Genomic DNA, 9,442 nt, shown 5'->3' on the forward strand with positions numbered 1-9,442 from the left:
TTGGATTCGAAACGGAGCAACATCGCCGGTCATCACCGTCCACGAACCACAGCCTATCTATAGAATTTCGGCATTCTTAAACATAAAAGAAAATCCACCAGTTTGCTTAGGCCACATCACAGCAACTCCATTTCTAATTCACTATTGATTTGAACGTGTCCTGGATTAATATTGTTCTTTTTGGTACTGATTATTTTTCACCACACAGGATTGTCCAAAACAGCAAAACATGAGCAAATTATTCTAACCCACAAAAGACAACACCCTAAAGATTCAATGTATTTTTTACAGGCGAATAGTTTTAACTGTAGATTTTTATATTTATAGGGGTCAAAATTAAAGTCAAATAACGATAGCATTTCAAGATACAAGGAGTACTAGAAAAGAAAATTAGAGAAAATCCAGCTAGAAAAGTAGACTATGTATTAAATTAATTCATATCCAGCCAGATACAAGGGGGAGAAAAGACCAAAACTGAAATATGATTCGGTAACAAGAAACACGATCATCCTTGAGTTTCAGCACCATTTGTAGCATCCATAGGTTCAGCTTCGGTAGACTCCTCCGCTTTATCACCCTTCTTACCTGCAACGTGCAAAAACATCAGGAACCAAACATTACAAAACAGTACAGCAAATTGATAGCCTACTCGCTCAACATTTGTCCAGCTTACCTTTCTTCTTCTTTCCACCACCTTTCTTCTTTGTCTTTGTGCCCAAAGCCAACCATGCTTTGATTTCAGGATCATCTATTTGCTTAGTGGGTTGCAGCTCCTGTAAAGGATGAGATGTAATCCGGTCTGATCCATTTGGCATGAGCAATACAGTGAACTTGATATGAGCAACAAAATCACCTGCAAAACCATCACAATTCTTAGTATAAGTTCAATACAACCTTCAAGGATAATGGAATCGAGATTTCAAAAAAATAAGAGATGATTGTTACCAGGCTTCTCATGCAAAACAGGATATGGCTGCAAAAGTTCATGGTTGACGCACTCAAGTAAACCCAGACGAGCCCTTTTCTCTTCCAAAGCTCTAATGACAGCAAAACAGACCTCTTTAGAGCCAAAATAAAATCAAAAGAAGCTTAATAAAAATAATAAGAAAAGTTTAACATACCTTGCAGTGAATGGCATGAGGGGGAATTTCTGGCTAATTTCACTGAAAATGAACCTAGAAGCTTTCATCTTCAGGTGATAGCTCTTGTCCACAGCCCTCTTGTATATAGTTGTCTGCTTCTCATCCAGTAGCTTAGGCTGCAAATCAAATTAAAACTTTTGATGAGAACATAAAATAAGAAGTATCAATGCCAGTTGGGATGATCGTGACTACTTTATTACCTTTCCTTCACCTGTGCTTGCTACTATATCAATTGCATATACTTCATTCTCCTCAAATTCTGCCTCCTCAACTCTTGTCTCTGGATTGGAGACACTCAATATGACCTTGTTTGCATCTATCACAAACTGCTTCATCTGGTGGCTAAGAACACCTTCAACAATTTTGCAATCATAAGCAGCAGCAACCTTTTGTATAGCCTCTGTTACATCTTTGTTCTGTAGACACCAAAAAGTAGAGGAGCTTATAAACAATGTGAAGAAAACTAAATAACCAGCTTCACTCAGCAGACTTCATGAGTGGGTGGTGCATTCAAATTTAAGGCATATAACTTTATATAGATATAACATGCTCTAGGGAATTCACAGAAAACACAATCAGTTTAACAAAATATTGCAAAGAAAATTAGGTTAATCTATCAGAGTAACTATGACAAAAAAGCCTCATTTGGATGTTGGTCCATAGCTTTTGATAGTATTCATCATATAGAATCAACCAATCCGGGAACAATACCAATGTCTTAGTTTAGAAGTGAAACATGAAAAAATGAATGACAAAAAAAAAACATTGCTAAACTAGAATTCCAATCGCATCAATTTAAATCACATGAAAATCATCTGCAATTGATTGGATTCACATGTAAAAGTCAGACAAATGGCAGGAAAGGGTACATGATCCTCCATCAGTGTAACTATGACAAAAGAAGCTTCATTGGATTCAATCCATAGCCATTAATAGCTTATCATCATGGGGAGATATCATTTTAATTGAAAAGACGATCATAAAACTATATTACATGCAATGAAAATGAAACAAACACTGTTGGAGGTATATTCTGTCACGAACACCTCAACAAGCATGCAGGTATATGTAAGGGCACTACAGTAATGTCAGCCTATAGAGGGCAATAAGGATGTACAAAAGAAAACTACGTACAGCCATAAAATCAGATCACAGGCAATCACAATATAGGCAACAGGGAAAAAGAGGAAATCGAGATTACAGATTACCTCGGCAAAGTTGCCTTGCAAAAATAACCTATCCTAAAAGGCTACAGCAATGTTGGCCAAGAGGACATTAAGAACGGACAACGAAAAAAGTCCAACCTAGGCAGCCCATCCATAGCTAAACATGATATAGGCAACAGGGAAAAGAGGAAATCAACATATCATAATCACCTCGGCAAAGTTGCCTAGCAAGTATATCAAATTCTAAGAAACTACCGTAATGTTTGACCTTAAAGAACATTAAGAGCAGACAAATAAAACATATCCACTCATAGCTGGTCCGCAGCCAAGGATAATATGGGCAACAGGGAAAAAGAGGAAATCAACAGATCATAATCTCCTCGGCAAAGTTGCCTTGATAGTATATTCGATCCTAGACAATAAAAGTAATGTTGGCCCACAGAGGACATTAAAAATGACCAAAGAAATAGGTTCACTCACACCATCCAAAGCCAAGCATATAGGCAACAGGGAAAAAGAGGTAATCAACGAACGATAGATCACCTCGGCAAAGTTGCCATTAAACCATCAGTCTCAATTCAGTGACATTTATAGTCATTGGAGTTTAACTTGTACCAAGACAAAACTATTGTTGTGTGGTCTGACAGTCACAAAAGTTACTCAAACATGTAAAATACAGATAAAGCACAATGAAAAATATTAACACTCTAAGCCAATCAACTAACCCAACAATGAATACAGTGACAATTTACATGAAAGCTAACTCCTCTCCCTCAATTGAACAACAAATACCCCTTCAGTGTAACTATGACAAGAAGCACCATCTGGATCTAGATCCATAGCTCATACTAACAGCTCATCATCAGGGGGTACCATGGACATAAAACATTTAAGAAAAAGAAGGAAAACAAAAAAACAAAAGGCGACTCATTCAAATTACAACTTGCACCTATAATGAGTCAAAATTACACATCCCAAGAAGAGGCTAATTGGCAAACGAGAAAGAAACACATAAAACCCATCCAAAGCAATCTATAACATGCAATCCATCTCACATAAAACAATGTAGCAACCACAAAATGCATATCAGCATCATCAAGTCCGCAGGTAGTACTTCAGATTTAATAATAGTACACACAAAATTACCTTTTTTCCCGGCTTTACAAGCCTCAAGGCAACTTCAGCAGCAGTATTAGCAGCTGCAATGACATCTGCAGCCCTTCCTGTGATGGGCCCTGCCTGAAGAGCATGAGTATGAGCGACTATAGCAATGAACCCATCTATATGACAACCCATATCACTGCAGAAAGACAAAACTCCATTACTTTCATAACTTGAGCATCATCTATTGTACAGTCAGAAAATATAACAAGGGCTTACATCTTTACAATATCCCCTTCTTCGAGCACTGTTTCATCACTCGCAAGTGGAGAGAAATGGCATACAGTGTTGTTCACAGAAATGGAAGTTGGGAAAGCAACACCTCGTTCAATCTTCTTCTTAACATTTTTGTACATGTTACCAGTTTGCCTTCATAACAAAAATAACACATTACTCGACGCAATAATAACCAAGAATAATCGAAAACATTTTTGTCCACTACAAAAAAATCAATGCCAACAACAAAACTTACTCTCTGATGTATGAATCACCTATCTCGCAAACGTCCACAATCTTAGCTTTCGGCTTGCATTCCGATGTCACTCGCTGCAAAGCCTCTGCCAATTTTCACAAAAATCAACACAATCAGCTATAAACGAACACTCGATCAACACGAAACTAGATTACATCACATCAACAATTAGCATTTGGTCCATTTCGTCAACTCTAGTATATAAGAAAATCACATTCTACATGCCTAAATATGAGATAAAGAGCGAGAAAATTACTGTTCACAATCTCAGCGGCACTCTTGTATTTGGTGACCACTTCTGGAGAGGTGAGATCCAACTCCTTCTCCTCCCTCTCGTCGTCGGACGACATCGTTTCAAAGCTTCGGAAACCGGATTCTGAAACCTGAAATCGGAAATGGAAAATGTTATAGCCGAAACCGGCGGCGAAGAAGCAGAAGAAGCGGATTGAATTGAAGGATTGGATGAGGTGATACCGGACCTGGTTAGAAGAAAATTTGGGAGAGACGAGACTGTGGAGGCGAGTGTGGGAGCTAAGTGAGTATCGGATTAGGGTTTATTGGGAACAAAGGGAGGTGGCTTACTGGAAGGCTAGGGTTTCAACGTGCGGCTGCGTTTGCTTATATAGGATATTTTGGTCGCTGCTTCTTGTAGGGTTTTAATTTTTATTATTATTAATTAATATCACAATAATATACACGTTATTGCTTGTTTTACATTTTTACACAGGTAATTCCTTATTCTTATGATCTTTTCTATTGTTGTTAATTTATTTCATCCATCGTTAGAATGAACCGGTAAGTAGAGCACTCTCTGTTAATTGGTGCTTGTTAGAATACATTATTTTAGTTTAGATTCTTGTTAATATCTCAGGAGGTTCTTTTGATGTTTATTGTAATCCGGTGCTTAGACACCATATCCCCATGTATCCTGCAGTTTCATTAATGAAGACTTTAGGACACTGCACCGGCCTTTACTTCAAAAAAAATATTTATTTTCATCCATAATTGGGAATGGCAATGAGAGGCTCGTATTGCCCTTTTCTCATTTTGGTCCTGCCACAATTTTGATGGGGAAAGAAAGGGCAAAAACAAGGATATGTATGGCTCCGCTGTCATCAAAAGAGAAAGGAGATTAGCATTGTTAACACCGTCGTTAACACCATATGAGCAAGGAGATCATAATTATGTTGTCTCGCCATCAAACTTCGTTTGGTTCTTTGAAACTCTGAAAAGCAACAAAAAAAAAAACTATGAAAGGCGAGTTTCACACTTTATTTTTCGTCTTGCAAGGATTCCATATTGAAGAATCATTTTTACGAAACGTCACATTTGGCACGCATGCTCACTAGGCATTTTTCATTCTTAGCGGTACAATAACTAATAAATTAATACTCTAAGTTGAGTAAATATAGTATGGAATAAAAAAAAACATATAATTTATGTATAACATATAAACCTGTCAATGAATCGGATTTAGAGTAGATTTGACTAAAATTTTGATCGGTTTAATAATAAATAAAATTCAACGCAACCCAGCTTAATAATCTGGTGTAATTAATAGCCAACTTCAAATCTGTGTCCGAAAGATTTACAAATATATGGGCCACTAGTCCGATATGTTTATCTCTCGGGAATGAAAATAAAACTTAGCATTCGAGGCATATCCACAAAAGGGATCCCCATTTCCTCCTTATTCTGCTGTGAGTCGTGACTAGGTGCAGTGCCATGGATATAACCTAGCAGAATCATCTGTTCTATACTACTTTGTAGTTCATGTCATTCCTCTATAGTTCTACCTTACAATTTGGAACCAAATTTAAATGTGGAAAAGGAAACGAGTGAGATAGTGAATCACCAAGGCAAGGAGCAAAGATATCACAAGTTGAGTTCATGTTCTATGCTTGGGCATCATAAAAGCGCTGATGTTCTGGACGTATTGGATGCTGATGAACAACATTCATGGAATATCGTCAATTAAACGGGCCGCCCGTCGGCAATAGTCACACTAGACTTGTAAGTGGTCGGAGGATACTGTTCCGTTTCTCTTTCAAAATGAATATCACATTGACAAGTCAATCAAGAGAATAACATGAAGGGGGTGTTGAGTATCAACGAAAATAATCAATAATGTATAGAACATTGACACAAAATACATGGGAACACTTCCTCACACATACTGACCACATCAAATGCCATTGCTCCCTCTTTTCTCGTGATGAATTTATTTCTGCAATAGGTTCGCTATACGGTCTACTTATTAAACTTGAAAACTTGCTGATAAATTATTAGAGAACTGTTGCTCGTATGAGAAACCAAAGAAACTCGAAGAAGAAATGTTAAGGACTAAAATACCAAAGAATGAATGCTAGTGATGGGATTAAAAACCAGAACAAGCAAACCACTGAGATGATACCTACAAGGGGGCAAGGGGAAGATATTGTTTCTCATACAATCCTATTACTTGGTCAGCCACACCCCACACGATGGCTTGCCCAGGTGGTATCCTCATGAGCCGCGGCAGCAGTCCTTTCCACAAGGCAAGAAGCCCTTCCTCTGCATATATTGTCCTGATGGCATGGAAAAGGCCTTTGTATTTCAACTCGCCAACCCCTCTGCCTTGAGCCATGAGCCTTGTTTTGACAACATCAAAGGGACCGGTGCAAATGGGACCTGCTGTTCCTGCAAGGAAACCTGATATCATAGACTGCCATGGCAGCAGGACTCTCCCATCTCCTTCATGTTTCTTCCACAGGAGAACATCAAAAGCATTTTTGGCTGAAAACATGGCCGCCTGGTTTGTCCCATTGCGCATAACAGTTGGAGAAGCCCCCGACCAGAGCCCACGAAGGCCTTCCTCCCGGATGATCGTACGAGCACAGTGTACTGGACCCTTATACTTTAGAAGTTCATGACTCAATCCTCTCTGTTGCTGCAGTCTAATTTTTACTACCTGCACCAATAAAATATCAAAACAACAACTTAGCTTTTTCCACTACCCTCATCAAGCTAATTGTTATAAAATTGAGTGATCATGCATCCATGCTTAGACCGCGGGAAACAATGAGGAAAATAGATTTTATGTGTATCGAGCAACTCAAAAGCTAACTCTGTCTAAAAATAATCTCATCTCTTCCCATTATCCTAATCAAACCATCCCTCATAGTCAACAAGCATCCATGTCAGAACCTTTAAACAAGGAATTCAAACTCTAAGGTAGCATCTTAATAGTCATACCACTTCCCATTACCTGATCAACTTAAGTTAACATTCATATCTCAAAATGTATCACACTGAAGAAAGAAAATGGCTTTTCTGTGTCTAATTCCAAACTGAAAAGTTAAGGTTCTCCACATATATACAACTAAAGACATAACTTGGTCTTCCGTACTTTTTATGGTATCCAAAATTTTCAGTCCATGAACTCAACTAAACCACCATACCACAAGGAATAAATCAATAACCTGGAAATGATAACCTCTACACCTTAACAATTCACAACCCACCATGCAAATCCAACAATGCAAAAATAGCAACCTCCTAGATCGAAACACATCCTTACAAATTCAAATGACGGTAATTGTAAGAGAAATGAAGCTACCTCGAAAGGAGTGACAATAACAAGAGCCTCGAGAACTCCGGCACCGAACCCGGAAATGAACCGGCCGTGATTGCTGACCTTCCCAGTCTGGGCGTCCTTAAACGCCCCTTGAAGCACGGCATTGGATCCCATCCTCAGCGCGTACTTCAAAGTAAGATGCGTCGCAAACGGGGTCAATCCCTTCCACAAAGCCCGGACGCCTTCCGTGCGCGCAACCGTGGTGCCGCAGTGGATAATTCCCCTGTAGCCCCCGGTCCGGTCGAGCTGCAGCCGCGTCTTGATGACGTCAATGGGCTGGAGACACGAGGCCTCCACAATCCCGCCCAGCGAGCCCGATAGGGCCTTGACGTACGGCGGGATGGCCTTCTTAACGGCGTTAGGGGAATCGCTCTGGGTTTTCTCCATTGATTTGTAGGGGGGAAGTGGAATCTGGGTTTTGGCGAGGAGATGAAGTAGAAGAGGAATTGGGTATGTTTTTTCTCTTCGACTTCGTCTCCTTCAGAGGAAGGAGGAGGAGTGGTGACGAGTGACAACGTTTTTCTGGTAAAAGAGGACGGCGAATGCGGCGCGTATAATAAGTAGACAGTTTTTTAGGGGTCAAATGAGGTGTACACTGAAATTTAGAATACAGAGAATCTTGATTAATCGTAAACAATGGTGAAGGGAGCGTGGAGCGATGTTGCGAGTTGGGGTTTGAAACTTTTGAGCTTTGAAGTTTCAGGTGGCCTTTGCTGTTGTTGAGTTCAAAACACGCTAGTGGACTAGGGAGAATTTCATAAAGCCCATTTGAAGCCCACTAGAGAGTTCACTAACAAGTGGATGGAATTTAGACATTCTCACAAAAGTACAATTGATTTGTATTATTGGGATTTACTAATTAATGACAAATCGAGCTTTGATCCAAGAGATAATGACTATTTACACAATTTGAGCTTAAAAATTATCCATTTACTCCATTAAGAGTTTTTTACTCTCATTTACTTAATTTAACATTTAATGACAGTTTTGCCCTATCAATTAAACTGAAATTGATCTATCTCTCTCCTCTCAGACTCTCTCTCTCTCTCTCTCTCTCTCTCTCTCTCTCTCTCTCTCTCTCTCTCTCTCTCTCTCTCTCTCTCTCTCTCTCTCTCTCTCTCTGGTGCCCCGACGGTGGCTAACGGTCAAAGGGACAGAGCCGTCACTGTCTCTCCCTCAACGCACAGGCAGATCTACAACCTGTCATCCTTTCCCTATTCTCTCGGTTCGACGCCTTCACCAAACGCAAGCACTTGAAGCTCTCATCTCGCTGCGGTGCTGGAACCTCAAGCACCTGAAGCTCCGCGCGTGCCTCGAGTTGACCGACGCAGGCATGCTGGCATCCGCGAAGAACTGCAAGGGTTTGAAGAAGCTCTCATGTGGATCATACACCTTCGGAGCCAAAGGAATGAACGCCGTGCTGGAAAATTGCTTGGCGCTGGAAGAATTATCAGTGAAGCGGCTCCGTGGTATTTGGGTCGGACGGGTCTGCGGTGGAGCCCATTGGGCGGGGCATTTCTGCTTTGTCGCTCAAGACAATTTGCCTGAAAGAGCTTTACAATGGACAGTGTCCTGACGGGTGGAAGTCAAACCGTGTGGTTTGATTTCAGTGGCCAAGAGTTGCCCTAACCTTCAGGAATTGGTTCTTATCGACGTGAACCCAACCAAAGCGAGCTTGGACAAGTTGGCAACGAATTGCCCCAATCTGGAGAGGTTGGCATTGTGCAGGAGCAATAATATGTTTATTGGTGGCAATAATATCATAATTGTAGGGCAATAATATCATTATTGTAGGGCAATAATATGATTATTGGGAGGCAATAATATGATTATTGGAGGACAATAAAATGTTTATTGGGGGCAATAATATGATTATTATGCATTA

General features: G+C 40.0%; 2 protein-coding genes across 3 annotated transcripts; both read right to left on the reverse strand.

Moving 5' to 3' along the window:
- Positions 1-296: 296 nt before the first annotated feature.
- LOC112195050 (ERBB-3 BINDING PROTEIN 1) lies at positions 297-4,580 on the reverse strand. 2 transcript variants are annotated; one of them, XM_024335377.2, is made up of 10 exons: positions 4,421-4,580; positions 4,198-4,324; positions 3,942-4,026; positions 3,689-3,838; positions 3,455-3,608; positions 1,343-1,558; positions 1,122-1,258; positions 946-1,037; positions 695-853; positions 297-585 (listed from the first exon to the last, which is right to left on the reverse strand). In XM_024335377.2, exons 2-10 carry the CDS (start codon positions 4,289-4,291, stop codon positions 506-508), a joined length of 1,167 nt encoding a protein of 388 aa, XP_024191145.1. In that variant the 5' UTR covers positions 4,292-4,324; positions 4,421-4,580; the 3' UTR covers positions 297-505. The 2 variants fall into 2 exon arrangements, with proteins under 2 accessions (XP_024191145.1, XP_024191143.1); XM_024335375.2 differs by having other exon boundaries at positions 674-853.
- A 1,446-nt stretch (positions 4,581-6,026) lies between these two features.
- On the reverse strand, positions 6,027-8,233 carry LOC112193516 (mitochondrial succinate-fumarate transporter 1). The gene is made up of 2 exons (XM_024333691.2): positions 7,540-8,233; positions 6,027-6,891 (listed from the first exon to the last, which is right to left on the reverse strand). Exons 1-2 carry the CDS (start codon positions 7,942-7,944, stop codon positions 6,355-6,357), a joined length of 942 nt encoding a protein of 313 aa, XP_024189459.1. The 5' UTR covers positions 7,945-8,233; the 3' UTR covers positions 6,027-6,354.
- Positions 8,234-9,442: the final 1,209 nt, after the last annotated feature.

Source organism: Rosa chinensis, chromosome 3, assembly GCF_002994745.2.
Source record: "Rosa chinensis cultivar Old Blush chromosome 3, RchiOBHm-V2, whole genome shotgun sequence".
Classification (NCBI taxonomy): domain Eukaryota; kingdom Viridiplantae; phylum Streptophyta; class Magnoliopsida; order Rosales; family Rosaceae; genus Rosa; species Rosa chinensis.

Coding starts and splice junctions, on each gene's coding strand:
- LOC112195050 (XM_024335375.2), bottom strand. CDS start 4,291: ATGTCGTCCGACGACGAGAGGGAGGAGAAGGAGTTGGATCTCACCTCT. Junction 3,839..3,941: donor GGTGATTCATACATCAGAGA/GTAAGTTTTGTT, acceptor TTTGTTATGAAG/GCAAACTGGTAACATGTACA. Junction 1,259..1,342: donor CAAGCACAGGTGAAGGAAAG/GTAATAAAGTAG, acceptor TTTGATTTGCAG/CCTAAGCTACTGGATGAGAA.
- LOC112193516 (XM_024333691.2), bottom strand. CDS start 7,944: ATGGAGAAAACCCAGAGCGATTCCCCTAACGCCGTTAAGAAGGCCATC. Junction 6,892..7,539: donor TTATTGTCACTCCTTTCGAG/GTAGCTTCATTT, acceptor TTATTGGTGCAG/GTAGTAAAAATTAGACTGCA.